This window comes from Pangasianodon hypophthalmus, chromosome 3 (genome assembly GCF_027358585.1).
Source record: "Pangasianodon hypophthalmus isolate fPanHyp1 chromosome 3, fPanHyp1.pri, whole genome shotgun sequence".
Classification (NCBI taxonomy): domain Eukaryota; kingdom Metazoa; phylum Chordata; class Actinopteri; order Siluriformes; family Pangasiidae; genus Pangasianodon; species Pangasianodon hypophthalmus.
The window spans coordinates 13,406,309-13,428,903 of record NC_069712.1 but is presented as its reverse complement, the minus strand read 5'-3'; the positions used below and the strand labels follow the sequence as shown (position 1 = coordinate 13,428,903).

Sequence of the window (22,595 nt, the reverse complement as noted above, 5' to 3'; positions counted from 1 at the left end):
CACTTTTCAGTTGATTTCTTATCTAATTTTAGCCACTGCAGTTTTAATACTCAGTTTAAAATAAAGATTCCTAGTGCCAAGAGACTTTTAGAGCACGTTAGACTTTTTAATGTGATATTCAGCTCAATTAGATCTAATTTATAACTTACTAATAACAAACTGTTTAAAGCTCCATTGTTCATGATGTAGTGGGGGTGGACAAATGATGAATCTATTAGCTAGACCACCAAGCAACTAACAGCTCTAATATGCTGCCCAGTGCCCTGTTTTGGTGCATGTTTCAGTATGGCATGATAATTACTTGCATTAATGTAGACCAAGGAATAAATGCAAAATAAATGAAATTTTTTTAAAAAATAAATAAGTATATGATTTCCCAGGGAGAAGATGATTCTGTGTGGCAATAGCAATGTCAGTATTGTCTTCTATGCAGTGTGTGCAGCTCTGGCAAAAAGTTCAGTAAATTGTTGGCAGGATTTTGGCTATGCGCTGTGGTGTTCTGTTATTACATCATTCTACCATTAACCAGATCCTCGGCTGATGTGTGTAGTGCAGCAGGTATCAGGACTTGGAGCAAGTAGCTCATGCTGTAGTTACAGTATTGAGATGCATCACACCACTGTGAACTTCATTATGTTTAAACATGCACACCAAATGAAAACCTTAGCTCTGCAAAAGTCGGTAGGGAGTAGAGTTTATACTTTCTGCTGTTACTGAGCTAACTTGTCCTCCAGGCAACTGCAAATGGAAAAATGAATAACCTGGACACAAAATCTGCTTGTCTCAGGTGCCTGGGCTACTGAATTGTCCAGTCCAGTGTGTCCTACAACTTTTTGGAGACTAGACAGTTTGACTTTGTCCATCTTTTGGTAAAGGCGCAGGGCAAGTTAGGACTAATTTTGAGACAGGAATCTGCCTAGTACAGTTATTGCTCATCGTACCTGGATAAAAGTGAGACCAATGACACTTTAAATTGGCTATATATACTTGTTATTAATCAAATCAGAATTAAAACAATTTCTTCCATTGTAGTAGTACATCTTGGGTGTCCAGTTCAGCTGCTAGTGTTTTGACCTGTCTTTACTCAAAGATTTGAATTGACTTTTACTTTTCAGACTAAATCAATTCCAAATACTAGTGACTCTGTCTTTGGTCTTGATGTTGAGGATGCACTGGGACACATTGCTGTTCATAGTACACTTGTAATCTGGCTACTTGTGCAAGTGGTCTGAATGAGTCACAAGATGCCTTTAACCGTGTTCAGACTTGTATTTAGCACTGTCCACCTGAGACTTGTTCATACCAGGTCTGAAGGTTTAGAAATGTCTTCTGTTAACTAAATGTATGCATACATGTTTGCTTGTTTGTAAAGCAGCTGTTTTTTCTCTCTTCCAGGTTTCACTCGCATGTGAAGTTTGCAAGGATTTTGCAAGGAAAAACTTTGCCTGGATTTACTAAGTTGTATTTTTGACTGTGTCTTGAGGAAATTTTGAGGAAATGTAGACACAGCCTGGCATAAGGATTTCTGTCAGTAATCTTACACACCATGGTGTACTGATGGCTGACTTTTGCTTGTGGATGCATATTGTTTGCTCATAAAAAGAAGGAATGTATTCATGGATTATGCCTTAATGCAACAAATAATTTCACCATGGTGAAACTGGCCAATCCCCTGTACACAGAGTGGATTCTTGAGGCTATTCAGAAGATCAAAAGGCAGAAGCAGCGGCCTTCGGAGGAGCGAATTTGCCATGCTGTATCTACTTTGCATGGACTAGACAAGAGTACCGTACTGCAGCAGTTGGAGCTAGCTGTAAAGGATGGATCCATCCTTAAGGTCACTAGCAAAGGTTGCGCTTCGTACAAAGATCCGGATAACCCAGGGAGGATTGCAGCGATCAGGCCTGGAGGCCCGGTTCCCTCATCGGTGGGATCTGTGGTACCTGCAGGGGATCTGCGACATCTGGATTGGAATAAGGTCCTCAGGAGGGCTATCGAGGGCCTGGGTGTCCCTGCTGGCTCATCTCTGAGGAACATAGAGCGCTTCTTAAGGAGCCAGGATGACCTGGCCAGTGTGGTGGCTAACCCCAGGTTCCAGCAGAGGCTGAGGCTGGCTGCTAAGCGTGCCGTAAATAATGGGAGGCTGCTAAAGGATGGGCCACTTTACAAGATGAGAAATGGCAGTGCAGGTGGAAAGACCGGCTTCAGGAGCAGCATTGGATTGGCGCTGGACCTCCCACCTGTAACGCTTCTACCACACGAGAAGGATCAGGTATGGATATCGCAGATGACGTTGTCTGTTTTTTTTACATGAGATTTTTTTGTGCAAAACATTTTTGCCTCTATAAAAGCATGTTGTAGTGATAGATCTAGTAGTCCATCGAGCTTCAGGAAATGAAAGCTATTTTTCTTACATCTTTCATGTGTGATGAGCATTGGAGTATTGGATAGTGCATGTGCCCAAGGGTCTCTGTTCCACTGTAGTGTTTTTTTTCTTTCTTGAACACACCTAAATTAACTTATATTGAGTTTAATAATTAGCTGAATATTGGAGTATGGAGTTTGAAATATACAGAGCAGGTGGTCTGTGGTCTGCAAGGCTGGAATTGAACACCACTCTTCTAAGTGATGGTTATATCTTTTTCAGTACTGTGATGCACCTTCAAATCCACAATATTGTTGGTGCCTCAGCAGCACACTAACTGTAAATGTAACAAATTATTTGACAAGGAACATTAATGGTATAGGCATGGCTACATGTCTCTATCCAAGTGTGTGCTTGTTCTCTCTACAGACAAGCATTATGACTAAAAATACATTTTTTGTTTGAGTTTTATTTCATGTGAATTCTTGGCCTAGTCCAATCCAACAGGTTGTAAATCTTTAGTATTTACTCAGGGTGTAGTGGTGATCTGATACAGATCTGGAACGGCTCAGATTAGACATATTCTGATCCAGTCCATATTCTCTAATGTGAAACACATGATGTTAATTGAGAGAGAGCTGTAGGGAATTTGGTTTGATTACTATGAGTATCTCAGTATGGCATTGTTATTCAGTTTGTATGATACTCAGAGTTTTGATTTATGTAAACTAAGCTTTTGGAAATCATAGCACATTCTCATCAGAAAGTTTTATTTATTTATTTTTAATCAGTATTTTTATTAATTCCAAACTTAAACAAATATAGAATACATATCTACTAAACTGTGTACAGACAGATGCCAAGAAAACTACTCACACTGAGATAGAAGTGAGTGGGTAAGTAAAATAAAGAATTATGAGATCAAGACTTTAATTTGTCCAACAACACCTTAGTGATTTCTGCCCAGCTTGTCTTATCCTTCGCACCATTGAACTTAGCGGTTGTACCCTCCAACAAGGCAATGTCCCTGAAGTATGTTAGCCAAGTGGAATTTGTAGGAGTGGATGGTTCCACCCAAAGCTTTAAGACGGTCTTTTGGGCGGCAGTACCTGCTGCCAGTAGTCCTTTTTTGATATGTGTTAAGCTTGAGTGTGGAGTCATCCAATAGCAGGAAGAGCAAGGGGTCCTTGGGGATCTCCAAGTGTAAAATGTCTGAGAGAACAGTGCATACAAAGGTATTACCAAAACATGTGCGTATGAGAGCCTACTGTAGATTTATTGCAAAGATGCCAGTAAGGATCATCTCTAATCTTCATTCTGTGCAATAAACTTGGAGTAATGTATGCCCTATTAATGAGTTTATAGTGGATCACTTGGTGTGCAGGGTTCTTGGAGGTAGTAAAATGCCTGGCCCATACCACATCCCAGTCAGGTTTAACCCTGAGGAAAAAAAGAGAAGCCAGGTACAGAGAATTCTGCACTCAAATTCGGAAATGATTTAAGGCCCTCATCACAGACGATGTCCTTCATTGTGTGAATGCTGCCGTCAGACCAAGCTTTCAAAACAAAGGGCTTGTTCCCAGTACATATGCTATTATTGTGCCAAAGGAGTGTTGTCTTGATATTTAAAGGTCCTCCCATTGTTTTTTTTTCAACTTTTTTCCATATGTTAAGGGAATATGCAATGATTGATCCATCATTTTTCTTTGAGTTTTTTTGACAAAGTTGAGAAAGGGAGGTCTTGTAAGCGAACCGATTATATTCGCTTCTAGAGCTCACCATGGGACAGGAAGTCTGGATTAACCCAGGTTTTTAGAGGTCTGCCTGCTGTTTTATTGAAGAATTAGAAGTTGTAGTAATTTCATTATTCATTAGGCTATAATTATTAGGCTTATAATTTTCTTTCCTTTAATATTGCCAACATGATCATTTCAGTTTTTTTGTGTTTAATTTAGACAGGTCTCAAGTATAATAAGGAAAAGCTTCACCAGTCTAACATTGCTTCAATATGTAGAATGGCTTTATCCAAGTGTGGTTAAAGAAGTAGTCATTTTCTTCTAGATTAAACTGAATATTAAACTGGTCAGAATGTCAAGGGATTGTTATTTAAAGCTGTTCTGATCTTGCTGGTCATTTAAGTCGTGTTTAGCCTGGCCCTGGCTCTTAGTGCTCATTTTTTGCCATGGGTTACTAACAATGGGAGGCCATTTGGTAATCAAATCTTGGAGCACATTCCCTCGTCTGCTCCTTGTTGAGTTGTTCATTGAAAGCAAAAGCTTTTGGTTTCCAGGCGCGGGGGCTTGACTGTTGCTAAGCGATGTGTTTTTCATTGACACTAGGACATGATAGCATAGTGCCAGTCCTCTTTTTTTCACAATCAGGGAGAAGGTCTGCCATCTCGCAGATGGTTTAGGGAGCCGGCAGTGGTGGGCCGGCCACTGATTAGCTCAATGCGTTAAAAGGGCTCTTTTGTTGTTAATTGTGTGCTTGGGGACTGGTCAGTGTGCAGCTGCTCCAGGCCTCTTTATCATATGCTGCTAGGGGTTAAAATTTGAGAAAGGAGAGGGGCCAAACCTGGCCTCTTTTGTGCCATTTGCTGGCAGGATCAGATTTTGTAGTGATGAAGGTATATTAGATCTCTTGGCTGGTTTCCTTTTAGACATTCTTAAAACTCTTGCATGAAACACAGTAATTGAATGAAGGTCTGTTAAAGTAAAGCTGATTATATCAGTTTGGGGGAAAGTGTTTTTGTAGAATGCTGGACCACTGATTTGCAGCTGTGGCTACCATAATAGCTCTACTTGTTACACAATGCATTATTGAGGCTTAGGCCTCAAGTAATCAGATTTCTGGCAAGCATGAGCAGACCGGAGGTCTAGACCTGAATCATGGTGACAAAAGATAATTCTCGATTCCCAATACAGCCCATTACATCAGCTGTTTATTTTCTTTATGTAGTATCACTTTATCACTTTTGTATCTAGCAGCCTGTCTGGTAGAATATCATGTCCTTACATAATTATTTAATCTCTCAAAAGCATATGTATCTTTCACAAGTATACATAAGTATGCAAAACAACAACACGTGAAGACAGTTTTGTTTCACGCTCTGGCAGCACTGCATCATTGTGCTTTCCACTCTCCACACTGTTTAATTGGATGGATATAATTTCAGATTGTCAGTCACCAGACATTGTTTTATTTCAGATGGAAGTAATTTTTCAGATGTGTTTCTTTTTACACAATCACACATTTTACACAGACCTATCAAACGTGTGCGTACAATAAAACAGAAATCTGTCAGTGCTGCTGAGTGTATTTGCTCTTGGTGCTGTTTTAGGTGAGGGCTTCTAACAGCAAAAACAAGGTTTTTGGAATGTACTTAGGAATAGCTGCTCAGCACCTACTTTATTATTGAACTATTACTGGGCAGGTGATCAGTCATTTACTGGTGGTTTTTGTTACTCTCTCTCTTCAACAAAAGTGAGCAGGACTATCTGTTTCCTGGCCGAGTGTGTGTCTCACTTTTACGTAACTCTACCCATGAGAGTAGGTGTTTCTCTAGAGGTTATCTGATGGTGACTTGATAAGCAGGAAATACTACTCAAATTTCATATTGACTTTGAAGTCAAACTGTAATTAATTTTACCAACCAAATTTACCTCAGGTACTGTAGTATGGCACTAGTACGGCTCGCTTAGTGGTGGAAATAATGACAGCAGGGAGGATTATGGGTAATTTCCCAAACTGATATGCACAGTCTAATGGAAAAGTGCTGTAATGTAATGTAAAGTGCTGGTTGTTGAATAGTTTTGAGTTGTACATGGCTTTAATGCGCAGTTGTTGAATGCAATGTCATCTTTTTATTTTACGACTGTTATTTCTGTAATGTGCGATTTCCACACACTCCATTTAAGTGTCAAATTGTTTTCTTGGGAGCGTAAACCACAATGAAGGCCTAAACCATATGATTAAACACATCGCTATGACCTTAAAATTTGTCATGTGGCTAAAGATAGGGTTGATTTGTAGTGCGCACTTGAGATCCAAAAAAAATTAAACAGAATGCTCATATTATTTGGTACATCATGTACCTGTGGGATGCAGTAGAAAGTTTTGTAAGTGCACTAAATCGGATTAACAGACAAACAGTAAGAGTTCTTTCTGGTAATCAGGCCTAAACGTAGACCTGATTAGTAGATAAACCAGTGTGTGGCATTGTCATTATAAATGTGATTGAGCAGCTCTAATGATACTGGTTCTGTTTCTCTATTTAAATAGCTTTAAACCCCACATTTGCAGGCTCTTTGGTTCTACGAGCTGTTTGACAATTTGGGTTTCACACTTCGACTCTCATTTTCAATTTTTTATGGTTTCTGAGTTTAAACTCATATAGACCAGTCCAGATCACTTGTACATTTACTTTTCAGATTACTGATGGAGGCAGCTGGATTTTTTTTGGCAAACATTTGTGTTTTGACTTTGTAGTTACGTTTGGTGGAATAAACTATCAATCACTATTATATCCTGAGCAGGAGGTTTTGTTTCCTTTTCATATGCACTCCTAAACTCTGTCACATTTGTAGTGTGTATGTGTAATGTATGTATCACAGACAATAATTTTGACATTTCCCTTTACTTAGACAAGAACAGAAACATTCAATACTCATTTATAGTGGAAACCTAACAGCAGGTGTTGAATTCTCTAAATCATTTAATATGCACAATTTTACAGAATATGAAACAAACATTAAACAATAAAGGTCTTAGGATGAGACTGATGGGAAATATCCTAAGTTGTTCTTATATAGTTTTGTAAAACAAATTTGGAACACTGGAGTGTGAGAGTTCCTGTTACTTGTTTAATTCCTGTTACTTAAAATTTTTATGCTCTCCATCAGGTGGAAACTTGGGCATTTCAGTATCTACTTTGTGGTTACGTTGGTAATGCACAACCACAAATTAGTCAGATCTCTAAGTTTAGAGCGTAATTTACAAATACCTACACTCATGAAAATTCTTTACAAAAATGTATGTGTAAATGTAATCCGTATTGACTGCCTCATCAGCTGCTCTAAGACTTCCATTATAAGCAGGTTTGGAGTGAACTGGTTTTCATAGTTTGCTCAGTCCAGGGTAATGTGTCCCAAACCATTTACTTTGCTGGTCAGTGATCTCTGACAGAACTTTCTTCTCCTTAGGCTTGTTGAGTGGCAGGAGCATCACAAAGATGGCACTCAGTTAGGTTCAGTGAAGAAAAATGTCTGTGTAAATGAAGGTATTTTATTTCCTGCGTCAGCACTGTGATGTAATCGCATTTCTTTTTACCATTCTAATGTAAACATGCTGTAATGTGTTGAAGAGAAATGCCGCCCCAGTTACAGGTTGTGGAATCAGTGTTAATGTCGCTAAATTGGCTAGAGCATCTAATACAATAGTGTGCTTTATCCTCAGGCAGACCAACCTGGATCAAGTAATGGTAATGTAATAGGCCTCCAGACCTTGTTAATTCTTGTGCTGTTGAGGCTTGGATGAGCTAATGGAGCTGTTGGAAAATGTAATGGGACAAGACCCGGGTCAGGAAGAGAATATATCTGCTCTACATTCCTCTCTCACAGTCAGCCATGAGACATTCCCATGCTTCATACGGTCGATACCATTTATTGCTGGTATTATAGCTGTGACGGAGCCAGAACATCATCTGGGCACAGTCCCAGTCTTTTATCTGCACTATAATCTTGGAATTTATATTAAGATAAGCAAAACAACACCGAGTTTTATGTGGGAAGCGAAGTAATTTTACTTCGGCCCTGTTGACCCGCACTGACTGATGCCTGAGATTTGTCAGTACAAGGTGTAACAACTTGTTTAGTCAAATACTTCTCCTCTCTTAATGAGCAGTTGATCACCAAGGATCTCTTGCTCTACCCTTTCATCAGTGGGACCAAGTGACACTAACTTGAAGGTGTGTTATGGCTATAGCTTTCACGTGACATCCGTATAGAGAACTGTGGTTTGTCTCCACGTACTTTCTGTAACCTGTTTGGGGTGTGTTTGTTCCTGAGTTATTGAGCCTTATTAATCAAACCTACATGCATTTCATATATTTCAGAGTTGTGTGGTAAGCTTTTTGCCAAGAAGCACACAGAAAAATCAGTGAATGTAAACACACGAAACTTAATAAGTGCCCTAAAATACTCCCTAACTGGCTCAGCTAGCTGAAATTTTGTTTAAACTGTTTAATAAATGATTGAGATTTTCGGATTGCCCTACTATTTTATTTTCACCTTGTCTGCAATGTTGCATTAGTAGCAGTAACTTATCGATTATTTAAGTCATGGCAGCTGTGATCTTTTTTTTCCCCAGCAGTTCTTTAACATGGCAAAGAGACCTGGTCACCTGGTTCGTTGAATAATGTTCAGCCAGAATCTCTCAATGACTGAGAGAGACTGATTTGATCTTTCGCATGTACTCCTGAATCCAAATTCTAGTCAGGTTTTTTTTTTCAATAAAAAAAAAAGCGGAAGGAGCAAATGAAAGCAGAATATTCACCCTGTAGAATCTTGTATTCAAAACCAAAAAATGGCTTGTCCCTACACATTCATTCCCCCACCTGTCATACTTTTGATTGTTCTTGATGGCGAGCATAGAAAGTTGTCTTTACCTGTGCTTTACAGTGTTGCTTGACATGACTGAGCTTGTGAATGTTTACTTTTAAAACATTTAAGCAACAAGGCATAACAACCTGCTATTGAAATGGACTCAACTGTTAAAATGGCATTTAAAAATCTTTAAGCAGGTTTTTGTTCTTCACTCATTCTCAGGAAGCTCCTTGTGTATTACTGTCACAAAGATTTTGATTTATAGAGATGAATTTGGTGTGTTTTCCGATCAGATCCACTGACATACGCTGAGCTGTGAAAGCCTTCACTGTTGACTGAGACAATACAGACATTACGCAGTACGACAGGACACAACTTGTCTTAAAGCAAGCTGCCATCTTGCTATTGATGTTTCGCATAACTAAGCAACAGACGTGTGCAGAGAATCGTCATGGTTACCAAGAGGAAGTCAGTATAGGCGCAAGACTGGGAATCGGCCCAGACCCCAGAGGTCTCAGGGTACATATTTAATTTTTCATATATTGCTATAAGAATTCATTATGTCTGTGGTGTAAAAGATCTGTGTAAAATAAATTGCCATTCCCTCTGATTGTTCCAGAGTGGAGGCAAAGCTGCATTACTAGCGTATGGGCACAAACTAAGTTCATACAGATCCTGGGAAAATCTAAACCAACACGTATAGCAGCACAGAATCATGGCTCTTATGGCAGAGTAACTATTTCAGCAGCATGAGCTGCACAACCCCTTACTAATTGAGCACAGGTCAGTTAGAAACACTCTGAGGTGGGTGAAAAACCACATAAGTTTCCATAGACAAGAACATAATGCAAGCGACAAAATTAAAATAGGTTAGATATCTGTGTACTTTTTTCTGCCCGCAGATTGATTTAAAAAAAATAAATAAAATAAAAAAAATTCTTTATGTAATATTGTCACTTCCTGCTGCAGCCTGCTGTCACAATTTTTTTTTTTTTTTTGGTTTAAAAAAGTTTCCATGAAGACTTTCATGTATATTTCAAAGAATAAGCATGTGGCTCGCTTCACGCATTTGTTTTCCACCAGATCAGTGGCTCACATCAGTGTCTAATAAAGCTGCAGTATGTAGTGCTACTATTCATTTAGCATGCTCCTTCACTGCTTTCCTCTTTTGGTCTTTTTGTGAACTTTGCACTGAATATGAATGTTCAGCAGTCTGAGCCGTTGGCAGCAGGGGCTGCGTGTGTGTCTCTGTCATTAGTTATCAGACTTCTGTATTCAGAGTGTTTAGAGCTCTGCTTTAATTCCCTCTTCAGTGCAGCAGCTGTGAAATCTTACTCCTCTTTGAAGTGTCATTATAAAAGCGTGGGTTTAATAATAGACCAATGTAAAAACCAATAATGTGCCATTTTCCCCCCTAAACAGCTCTTCAATTTTTTGATTGTCGCATGGACGTAAGATTGCTGGTTGGATGTGTTGTCTGATTGCCGCTTGACTTAAAATGGAATAACCTGCTTTCTGAAATGCTAAAGTTGTTTTTTTAGTTTTGCTGAACCTTGATAGAAACTAGGGCTACAATGTTTAGTTGACCAAAAAGACAATATTGATTTTTTTTTTTTTTTTTTAATGAAAATATATCGACGTGGATTTTTATTGTCAATGGATCACGTACTTAACTAACAACAAAAACATACTGTAAAAGCACACGGGACTTTATTTATATCTCGAGTGTAATGTATAGCTCAGGCTATTGCGGGTCGTGTGCTATGAGGTATGTAAGGTGGATAAATTATTACTATTCAGTTAAATGTTAAAAATGATTATTAATTGCAATAATAATAATAATTCAATAAAATGGGGCACCAGTCCAATGGACAAAATAATATTTGAATGAGATGACTTGATGGTTGCATCAAGATAAGAAATAGTAATAATTTCCGTTCTTTTGTGGCGAGAGAGAAAATCACGCACATGTAAAACATACAAAGTTGTTAATAAGAAAGGTATGCATTAATGCTATACAAAATATGACATTTGAAAATGTATTTAAATATAGTGGAAGTAATTGATGGACCATCGGATGCTGAGTGGAATGAAGCTTAAAGGCAGATTTACACAGCTGTTAGTATCTTATGTGAGTAGATCTACTTAACGTACTAATTCCCAACTAAACTTCCATATCAATATTTAAGAAGGTAAGTAGGGAAGCTTTATAGTTACACTCCGATGGTGTCTCGTTGGTGGTTCTGATCTGTGAAGTGACTTCAGTCTAGTCAGCTGTTGCATCAGTGGAGGTTCGCAGAGAAAGAGTCGTCAGTGTGGCACAGTTCAGCAGAGATCGTTCTGAACTTCTAGCCGTAGCGTTGCGTCTGCTTCTCCAGGAATCGTGGAGGAAGGCTTATGATTCTGTGTAGGGCAGCTTTCAGCGGGGATAATGCAGAAGGTCCAACTGTAACCTTAGTTTAGTTAGCTTTTCCAGGGATCATGGACAAGACCTTTGTGACTCAGTGAGCACAGTTGCACAGTGCGACACAAAGGGCTGAAATTCTCCTGAGGCTGTGTCTTGCAGCGGTAGAGACAAGGCGAGATCAGCCAGAATTAAGAGTAGAAAACACAACTCAGATGATCAGAGATCCAGGTGGATGAAAATCTAATGCCCATCTAACAGATGTTTGTGAGTTTCTTTGTAATGAGATGTGATGAGGCAGGTCAGTGTTCCTGCCTCTCCTCATTCAGTGGGGCTGATTGGTTGTTGTTTAAGTGGGGGTGGAAACATGTGGGTGGTACAAGCATGATTTTACAATGCATATGACTCCAAAAATTACTTAGTTGTTGAGGTCTCTGTGCCTTTGAGAAAAAGGAGGCATTACACAATCACTGAGCATGCAATTGTCACTCAAACGACAACGTGTATGAAAAATGCGAGTATGAATTTCTTAAACAGGTTTCAGATTCGATGTTTTGGTATGGTTTGTATTATGTAGGAAATATACTTTAGAGGTTATATCACTGGCAAAGTTCCTACAGTTCTTCTGTTGTTTATTTGCACCGTATACCACTGTGCGCAAGACAGCTATCACAAATGTAAAGAGGTATGTCTTTAAACACTGTTAAGACTTATTTTCCTTTTTTATAGACTCAAGAAACAGACCATCGGATTTAACTTGCGTCGCATTGGTTTCTCACTCGCATTATAACTAGCCAGAGGCAACCAGATCAAACGCAGACAAAAAGGTTAATCGAGGTGAATTTGACGCATGAAAGTGTGACCGATAGAAATGATCGAGCTGTGCTCCCTTCTTTCAGGGAAAATAAGTGAAATGAGGGAATGTTATTAAGTAGTCATCACATCAGCTGTGTTCTCGTTCTCTTTGCTCTGCAATCTTCATTTACCGCCTGCGTAAGAGCAAAGCACCCTGATGCCTGATGAAGTAATCACACATCACACAGACAAATCTTGAGTGATGAGAGGGCAGCCATTGAAAGCAAGCTCTAAATGTTAAAACTTAAGGAGTTTTTCCCACTCAAACTGCAATGCAGTGCCAAGGCCTTGATGATGCACGGACATTTAAAACCAGAGCTCTTACTTAGTAAGTGAATAATAATAAACTATTGGTGCTAGACTAGATATTACATGCTATACAGCAGTTCGTTCCAGTCCACTAAATTTTGATTGGACAAGTGGTGTTGCATAAAATTTCACTTCCTAGTTCAAAACAATTACTACATTAAAATTAGCAACATTATCAGCGGACAACAATACTTTCGACTTAAAATATGAAAGCTCGTCAGATGAAGAAGAAAAAGAATAAGGGACTCCAGTTTCACTGGAAGCACCATTTAACGGGAATGTACAAACCAGTGTGAGCTAGCTAAGCTTCTTCAGGATCTATTTCTGCTAGCGGAGCAAAAATAAACTGAAAAACAAACCGAACTGACTATATTGTGTCCAATATGTCACTAAATTGATATTAATTTCTTGTTTATAAGACTGTTGAATAAAATCAATATTGCGCTCACGAATGTGCGGTTCTGCTGAATGTTGGCTGTGATTACCTCCAGCACTCGCTCTGCAGGCTTGTGCCTACAGCCGAATATTCAGTAGAACTGCAGTCTTGCTTGTGTGATATTGCATAAATATTTCATGGTGGGGAGCTTGATATTTTACTACTTTGACCGTACCCTGATAAAAATAAGTGAAACAGATGTAGAAATGTCATAGTTGTAGGAGATCGGTTAAGTTAACCCTGTTTAATTTTGGCTTGTTTACATTGTTGATTAGGTAACATGTCTGTGTGTAGGCTATGGATTTAGTACAGTTCAGATAAAGAGATTGGGGAGGAATCCATCTAAATGTTACACCATTATGTAAAATTACCAAATACCTAATTTGTAATTTAAATTGCTTTTTGTTCTTGCAACAGGAAATAATCATTTTTGTTAAACAAGTTTGTTTGTTCAGTTATAAAAAATAATCCCTTGTTGCAGCTCTAATTAGAAACTTTATTTATTTATTTATTTATTTATTTATTGCTGTATCAAAGAGAGTATTTCATATTTTAGGCAGTGTCCCATTTCTACTGGTATACTGGCACCTCTATATTGAGAGATGTTCCCTCTTGTATAGTCACTCTAAAATGGAGAAATCTGAAATAAAAATCTCTCAGAATCTTGTAACTCTCAGACACCCAGGAAGATGATAAATCTATTGAAAGGAAAAGTAGCCAGCCTTGTTCAGACCGCTCTTCACAGCATCTATCATTTTGCTATAGAGAGCATTTATAATTTACTGCTGAAATTATTTCTGCTGGAAAGACTGTGTCTTGGGCATTGTATGAAGTAAAGCTCATATTAATCAGTGTTGCCTTTTGTGTGGTAGCATGGCTGACGTGGTTTCTAGCTGGAAACACTACAAAAATACTACATTCACGCTATATTCAGCAGTTTATGGCAATAGTTTAAACAGCACGAGAGCTATAGATCAGCCGGTAGCAGCGTGTTCTCAGGTGTTTAAAATACAGTCATGGAGGATAGAAATAGAAATCTTTCTGCATTACATAACTGTGATGTTTAATTTCATATTTCACATACCAGTCCCGTTATTTACACATTATAATTTCCTAAACCAGTACTTGATTTCACACAAATGGTTGCTCCACTCCGTTCGTTGACACATGTAAGCTGTTCTAGTATAAAATGGGATTAAGGGGTCATGTGTAACACCCCAACCGGGTTGGAGTGGATATTCTGCTGTGACAGTAATGGATGTTTATACACATTCTTCAACTTAAACACTGTAATGGTTTTAAATTGTTTGTATCTTCATTCATATTGATTGTGATGGCTGTTGTGAGACTCTTTGTGTATAGTCTTTGGTATAGTTTATTCTCGCTTCTCTGTATCCCATCCCATCCTAGCCGTTTATCATTTTAGGCCAAGAATAACCATCTTAGTTTGGAGGTTTATCTTTTCAGCATCCTTGCCTTTTCTTCCTCATGTCGATGACTGGTACTGGGCTTTGTGTAGGGAAAGGTTTTCATTGCACAAATGCTTTTTTTCACCCAAAGAAGGCTGCTTTTACACACAATCTGTGTACATTTAAATGATGCAAAATGTGCAGTGCAAATCTAGTGAAAGATGCAGGTTGAAGAAGATGACTTTTAGGGTTGCCATACTTGATATTTCCAGTCCAAATCTGTGTGGTTTACTGTAAACTGTAAGATGTTGGTGCTGTTTGGACATTGTGAGTACTGCAGAAGAGCCTTGGGTGTGGGTCTTTTACTGACTTTTTTTTTTTAAAGATTGTCTTTAAAAATCAAAAAGCTTTGTAAAATGGTACATGATGTAGTAGTTTATCTTAAAGTCAAAGGAAATATTAGAGCTTTTCAAACCAGAATTTTATTTATTTATTTTTTTTTTAACCCTAGTATAACTTTTGGCTGAACATTAATGCTTTAAAATTAAAGGCAATAGGTGAGGTTATGCGTAATGTGCATGTTGGGTTTATTTTGTATGTAATTTGATCATGCCAGCCCTTGGGGAGGGTTAAGCTTTTATAACAATGAATAAAGATTAATTTCTGTCGAATAAACACTCTTCACTTGTATGAAGCAGGGCATGTCCCATTGAGGGAGCATTGATTACATCTCCTCAACTGTCACTTGAATGAAAACCAGCCTGGTTATTCATAACCCATCTGAAAATGGATGATCTGCCAGGTTTATTAATAGATCTCTAAGGGGGTTGGTTGCCTGTTGCATAAAACAATTAGGCTTGCATTACTCTCAACAGATCTCTCACCAGAACACAGTTGATATTAATAGGCTAAATACTGCACAGCAGGAAGCTGAGGCTGCCTGGATCTCCAGAGATGGCAGCCCCGCGTTGGACTTTGTGGTGTGTAATTCTGATGCCTGATCAGTATCTCATTTATAGTCCCCTGATGGATCAGCCTGCCTCTTGCTGAAAAGACTTCTGGGAGAAAATGGAACTGAATGTTTGCTCTCAACTTCTGACACTGTGTCTCGGGAGATTTTATTTTTTTTTCCCCAGTCTGTCTCAGTTGGTCCTCAGGCTGGGCTAAACTTGTATGATTCTTTTAACTGGTGTAGAAGATGGTTGGGGAAGAAACATTTTGAGGCTATGTGAATGGTGTGGTTTTGTTTTAGTACCCAGGTGAATGTTCTGTAATACCTTGCAGATGCTGTGCATAATTTAAGAAATTAAAACATTAGCCATTTTTTTCCCCTCTGAATTGTGTATTAAACCCTTAAGCGCAACGTTACGTGACGCCATTTATAACGGACAGAAATAGTATAACAACTAAAGTACATTGATGAAACAGTTCTCAAAGAAACCATTTGTGATTGACATGACTTTCAGAGAGCACAATACATTTTGTTTAAAATATAAACCCTGGCCCAAAACACCTGTTCTAGCCAGCAAGTGGTCAGATGCAGCCATGGCAGCTTTTAAAGCTATACGATGAGAGAAATCTTTTCATCTTACTACTGCTCACACTACATGACTCGATCTGTCAGGGCGACAGTGAAAATCATCCCAAAGATGCTCACCCTGTAGGATGCCTCACGCAGGTGCGCAAAATGTGCAATGCCTCACGCAGGTGCGCAAAATGTGCGATGCCTCACGCAGGTGCGCAAAATGTGCAATGCCTCACGCAGGTGCTTACATTATGCGAAGTTAAAAGCTTATGGTGAAGCTAAAAATATTGACAAGCAGATATCACTGAGTTTACAGCTTAATGTCCTGAAACGGAATTCTTTTTTTTCAGTGTTGCCTTTCAATGTAGCATAAATATTACTGTACTATTATTATTCATTATCTTCATTTTGACTGTTATTATGAAGCATGAATGGGCCTCTGCTTTACATGAGAATTTAAATTACACTTCAGCTTGGGCATTTGACATTTTCAGCGTCTCCCAGAGCTCATTTGACATTATGTTTTATCAGATGTACATTTTCTGAAAGGTGTGTGTAAATGTACAGCTTGGATAATTTCCTGAAGCTTTTTGAAATGTGAAAAAGAACCCTGAATAAATAAGTGTTAACTGTGTTTCTCCTTGTCTTTTGTCTCTAGCCTCGCGCTGACCCGATACCTATATGCAGCTTCTGTTTGGGCACAAAGGAGTCTAATCGAGATAAGACACCAGAAGAACTGCTGTCATGTGCAGACTGTGGGAGCAGTGGTAAGACCTTTTTAATAGGTTTTTGACTACTACAAGCAGTGAAAGTGATCTTTTACTGTCATTTTGGCAGATAAGATGTTTTTCCATGGTAGATTGCATGTCTTTTCTCATGATCAGAATTACCAGGTTGCTGGCTGATAAACTACATGCTCTTTTTGTGTAGTAATTTGCATTGAACAATTATTCTGTAAAGCCTTGTGGACTCGTGCTCCTTGTGACATTTGTATGGCTGGGTTTGACTGAGCAGCATGGGAGGATTTTCAATAAGTGTTCATGAAAGTACAGAATATATGTTCACACTGTAAAACACAGCTGGCCTGCAGTCCTTGGAGATCGAGGCAGACATGCCTTTACATGACTGCAGTGGATTGATTGCCATTACGTTGTGTGCGCACAATGTTTCTGCCTCGTTAAGATCAAATTATCTTTAATTACCTACTCAGAAGTGTTTGATAATACTGTGCATTTGCACACCAGTCTTGCCAAGGCTTCACACACAACTCTGCGTTGTTTATTCATGTGCAAATATTTAAGGTTAAGTTATCTTCCATCACAGACTGACCTGGGTTTCAGGTTTGGACTCGATTAATTTTGACATAAATGACTTGACTTTTTGGAGACTTTAAATCTATTGAAATGCACGACTGAGTACTTTTTTAGGTCTTCTGCCAAAAGCAAGTCTCATATTTAATGAAATAAGACTTCATTAAATGTAGGCTTCTTACACTGAAGTGCTTGTGTCTTTCTTCCCAAAGGCCATCCATCTTGTCTGAAGTTTTCAGCCGATTTGACTGCAAATGTCAAGGCGTTACGATGGCAGTGCATCGAATGTAAAACGTGCAGTTCCTGTCAAGTTCAGGGGAAAAATGCTGTAAGTGTGAATTATGTTCTCGGTTGTGCGAGTGTAATTATTAGTATTCCTTCTATGTCAATAAGTTGCCAGTTGTTATAGCTTGAGCTTGTCTGTCATCGTCTGTAGGATGAGATGCTGTTCTGTGACTCCTGTGACCGGGGGTTTCATATGGAGTGTTGTGACCCACCACTCTCCAGAATGCCAAAAGGTACGAGAATCTTTTCTCCAAATTGCTCGTTTTGCATCAAGTAAAAAGTTAAAAAAAAACACCAATCATGCCTGATCAGTTTGATCACTCCCACGGCTTGTTCTGTTAAGTGAGTGCATTAACATTCATGCATTAAAGGTGTTTAAAAGAACCAGTTTACACAGAGCTTTGTGGCTAAATAAGATGGAAATGTGCTCTTCCTGATGTAGCTGTTTTCCTCTCTTATTCCAACACAGTCTCTTTTCAACTGGCAATTTTGCTTGTGTAGATTCAGACCAACTGTTTCATATTAATGACGAGTTGGCTGAATATAAAAATATTTTTATTGTTGTACTACTTATTAAGTTTTCCTCATAGAAAAAGAAATTAATCCATGGGTCAGCAGTGCATTAAAAAAAAATTTATTTTTTTTTTCAAGAATTTTTTCAAGAATTTTCATGATCTTTAACTAAAGGCCTGTTCTCTTTATTTTTCTCCTTTGTCTTTCTCCCTCCTCTGTTTTTTTTTTTTTTTTTTTTTCTTCTTTTGGCTTTCCCCTAGGAATGTGGATCTGCCAAGTATGCAGGCCAAAGGAGCAGGAGGAAAAACGACTGCTGCACAAAACAGCAGCCCAGATCAGGAGGCGATATGCAAAGCCAGGAAGGCCGAGGAAAAATCTCATGCATCAAATAATGTATGATAAAATATTTCTCACACTTTGCTTTTCTTTTGTTCTTAGTTTGATGCTTAGGGTTATAACTCTTGTGTTTTCCGTCTTGCTAATCTGTGACCTTTTTCTTGTAGATAAAAGCCTTTTCAGCCACGTTCATTTCACCAGCGCTCTTAGGACACCATCTTTAGTTATAGGTTGTTAACAGTGTACTTTTAGCCAAGGGCATTTTATTCTGTTCTATTTTTAACTGTGGTGTGTGCACTGAGCCTCAGAGGGTATGCTAACAGTTGCACTTGAAGTATCTAGTGTGAATAGACTTATGGTAGTAGTATTATGTACACCCATGGTTTTTCTAAGTGAGGTCCATGGACCCCCATGGGTCTGTGAAGCATAGCTGGGTGGTGTGTGTGTTTTATAGTTACAGTTCTGAAAAGTAGTAAAAGAAGTAAGCCCATAAATGTCAGTGAAAAGTTCTGGAATAGAAAACTCTCTGGCTCTAATAAATAGACAAAATTTTTATTGTATTGGTTATAAATAATGTTTATGAAATAAATCCGTACCAAGGGGGTCTGTGGAATTTATTTTGCAGTTAAAGGGGTCCCTAGCTACAAATAGTGTGAGAAATACTGACAGACAGTACATCTGTTATTACATCATGGATGTGAGGAGTTGTGTTACTAGGATGATATGAGCTGTTTGGAGATTTATTTATTTATTTATTTATTTTTTTTAAGTCTCTTATAGCTACTGTTTTTGAACAGCATTTATTTGCTGTACTTTTAAGTGTTCAGGTCTGTTTGGTATTGTGTTTACAGTATGTATTGTCTCTTGCAGGAATGACAGTGGTGCTGCGCGAACCCTTGAGCTGTGTGAGAGAGAGGAACATGGCCGGGGTCCTAAGAGTTCAGCCTGCACTTCACCCGCATCCAGCACCGTCTCATACAGCACAGACATGCAGAGCCGCTTGAGCCTCGGCATTCCCCTTACATCCACCCCAGCTTCTCTCACTTCCTCGCCCACACTGCCTCCGTACAACAAGAAAACCAAAAGTCTCATCGATGGCCTCTCAAGATTTTTCACGCCGTCTCCCTTGGGCCGACGCATGCGTGCTGACGCGTCCACGTCTTCTGAACCACATAGGCCTAACAAACGGACTTACCGGAAACGCCTGTGCGATCCTCATTCCATCCCAGCGGTGACAGGCACCAGCCAAAGGATAGCTGCCCTGTGTAGTGCACTCCCTACCCCTGGCTCTTTATCAGGACACAGCCCAACATCACTGAATCCCAGTCAGTCTGATTCTCCTCAGAGCTCCTCGTCCCAGTCAAGTGGCCCCTCACTCAGCAGTCTTGCAAGCAGCAGCCAGCTGAAGGGACTATTTGATGGACTGTCTCACATCTACGCAACTCAGGGACAGTCCCGGCAGAAGGGACTGCCCAGCTATGCACCACCTAAACGAGGCCAATGCACCCGGGACGCTTCTTCCTCACCCACAACGCCTTTGCAACTCCATGGTAATAAGCCCATTGACGGGTTCAGTAGCAAACTAGCGTCTGTATCCTGCTCAGACTCTGGCTGGCCACCTAAAAGAGGAAGACCTTTTAAGACGGCACTTCATTTTAAGCGAGCCCCCTTCCTGAAGAAGCACAGGCTGTTAGGCAGGTTTAGGTTTAAGGCATCCCCGCAGAGGGGCAGCCCCACGCCAGGGAGGAGCAGCCTGGCACATGGGCGAAACCATGGCACATGGTCTGACCAAAATCATGGTAAGCAGGTGGTCTTGGCTAATCAGCTTTAAGACGTTTTTTTTCTTTTAAATGCAAAAACCTTCTGTACATGTTCTTTGAGCAATACATTGCCTTTTTGTAGTCAGTTACAAAAATGTACACCAAAACAATATTGAGATCCCAGAGAGGTTGCTATTGCATGGGAGTTTTACAAAGCATCATGTTGTTCTTTATTTTTAATAATGTTTCTCTTGTGTCTTTTTTTTTTTTTTTTTTTTTTTTTTTTAAATTTATTTTATAGTCTTAAATTCCTTGAGATGTCTAAAAAGAGAAGTTCAGGAAACAAGGTTGCCTTCGTCCAATGACCAAGTAACCGAAGAGGACATTAAGATGTTCAAGCATACCCAGGAGCTCACCACAAAGGTGAGTAGAGTCTTTTTGTAAACATGTCTTGTAATTATTGACTTACTTACTTACTTACTTACTTACTTACTTACTTAATGATTTTACTTCACTAACAGAGGACTGAACTTGTAAGCAGTGGTGATCACGGACCATCACTCATAGAGTTTGGGAAATATGAAATACAGACATGGTACTCTTCACCTTATCCTCCAGAATACTCAAGGTAATTATCCTGTTCTGTCTTGTTACATTTACAACAATTCAACAGAGAAGAATCTGCATTACTTAAATATAGTTTCCATCTTTTCCTCAGATTACAGAAGCTGTATCTCTGTGAGTTCTGTCTGAAGTACATGAAAAGCCAGGACATTCTGCAAAGACATTCAAAGAAGTGTGGCTGGTTTCACCCACCAGCTAATGAGATCTACAGAAAAGATAACCTTTCTGTGTTTGAGGTCAGTTGAGCATCTTCAGTGTGATGCGCAGTCTCTTAAGAGTGTGCATCTTAATTTAATCAAATCTTCATTAGCAATGCTGCATAGAGTACTATATACATAAATGAAGGGCATAGATCTTCCAGGCTTCCCTATTTTTCAAGAGCTTGGATGGCAACTTGGTCTGCCTGCATTAACTAATTCTGGTTAACACTTGCTATTAATCAACCAGGCACATTTTGAGCACTTAGAAAGCTCTTTAAATATGGACCAAAATCCATAGATGCTTGCAGGGTCTGTAATCAACATAAATTAGAATTTGTAATTTTACACTGTAGTATTTGCTGTCTTGTTTTCCAGATGTTGAGAATGAAAAATCTCTGAAGTGTTTAAAAGCATAAGAGGCCTTTTAATTCAGATATTTCTCTAATTTTGGTATCCAATTGAAAGGTGTTTGATGTATATTAAGACAGTGTTAAAAATGTGCCTGCAAAGGTGCTAAATAAAACACAAGTCTGTTAATCCAGCAGATTATGTCTTTGGATCCCAAAATATGATGAGTCTGTTTTCTGAATAGAACTAATAGGAAATTTCAATGTTGACTTGGCATTATTGGCTTAAAAAGAGCTGCAACATGTAAAGGTGTCGCATTAATGTATTCACTCTTTTTATTTCTTCTTTAGGTTGATGGAAACGTAAGCAAAATTTTCTGCCAAAACCTCTGTCTTCTTGCGAAGCTTTTTCTTGACCACAAGACGCTGTACTATGATGTGGAGCCTTTCCTTTTCTATGTTTTAACACAAAATGATGAAAAAGGTTGCCATCTTATAGGATACTTCTCAAAGGTACTAGAATGCATGCTGTTCATTAATTATGAAAATGTTGCTGTAGTTATTGACATAAAAATTGTAAAACTCTGAAATAACTGGTGAGACCCTGAGCTTCAAACCCATTTTTTGCTGTGCCCTGACCAATATTGTACATCCATGTTTTTCTGTATTTGAGAACAGTGGCATTCTCTCTGCATGTTTAGTTTGGTTCAGTCGAGGACAGCGGCAGGTGCAGTGAATTGCCTGCGTTGGCAGTGCTCTGACATACACTATCTATTTCTTCCTCCCTCAGGAAAAGCTTTGCCAGCAGAAGTACAATGTCTCCTGCATAATGATCATGCCCCAGTACCAAAGGCAAGGATTTGGGAGGTTCCTTATTGATTTCAGTAAGTTATTTTTGCTGGTTTTGAAATCTTGCTTGCTGTATTTCATGAGGTATCGTAAACTAACATTGCGGCTCTGTGCCCACAGATGCAGTCAAAAGGCCATGTATTTGAATACAGAGTTTGAATATTTGAAAGATTATAAATGTCTTTCCCCATCAAACATTTGATTAGTAGTGCAGGTTGTTGCTCTTTAGATTTCAAAGATGAAAATGTAAATTTCTGTAAGTGGTTGTTATTAAACTATTAGTGCCTTGCAATCGTTCCATGGTGGCTAAGGATGAAACTGGGGTGTGAGCGCTCTGTGCCTATCTTCGGAGAGCTCCTCCCAGGTGGCTGCATTAATGAAGTTGATGGCTGCTAATGAAAGAGTACCACGTGAGGGCAGCTCTCTGTCTAATCATGGCTAAAGCAGCTCTTTAATCAGGCCCATC

At 39.0% G+C, this 22,595-nt stretch overlaps 1 protein-coding gene across 3 annotated transcripts in view; it reads left to right on the top strand.

The window, feature by feature from the left end:
• kat6b (K(lysine) acetyltransferase 6B) overlaps window positions 1–22,595 on the top strand; it is a 36,747-nt gene that overhangs the window by 5,677 nt on the left and 8,475 nt on the right. For all 3 annotated transcript variants that reach the window (XM_026943905.3, XM_026943915.3, XM_026943900.3), the window contains exons 2-12: window positions 1,396–2,272; window positions 16,564–16,672; window positions 17,428–17,543; window positions 17,652–17,733; window positions 18,274–18,406; window positions 19,220–20,148; window positions 20,411–20,532; window positions 20,631–20,737; window positions 20,828–20,969; window positions 21,632–21,793; window positions 22,071–22,164. In XM_026943905.3, coding sequence (XP_026799706.2) covers window positions 1,652–2,272; window positions 16,564–16,672; window positions 17,428–17,543; window positions 17,652–17,733; window positions 18,274–18,406; window positions 19,220–20,148; window positions 20,411–20,532; window positions 20,631–20,737; window positions 20,828–20,969; window positions 21,632–21,793; window positions 22,071–22,164 — 2,617 coding nt within the window. In that variant the 5' untranslated portion in view covers window positions 1,396–1,651. The remainder of the gene's footprint in view (window positions 1–1,395; window positions 2,273–16,563; window positions 16,673–17,427; window positions 17,544–17,651; window positions 17,734–18,273; window positions 18,407–19,219; window positions 20,149–20,410; window positions 20,533–20,630; window positions 20,738–20,827; window positions 20,970–21,631; window positions 21,794–22,070; window positions 22,165–22,595) is intronic.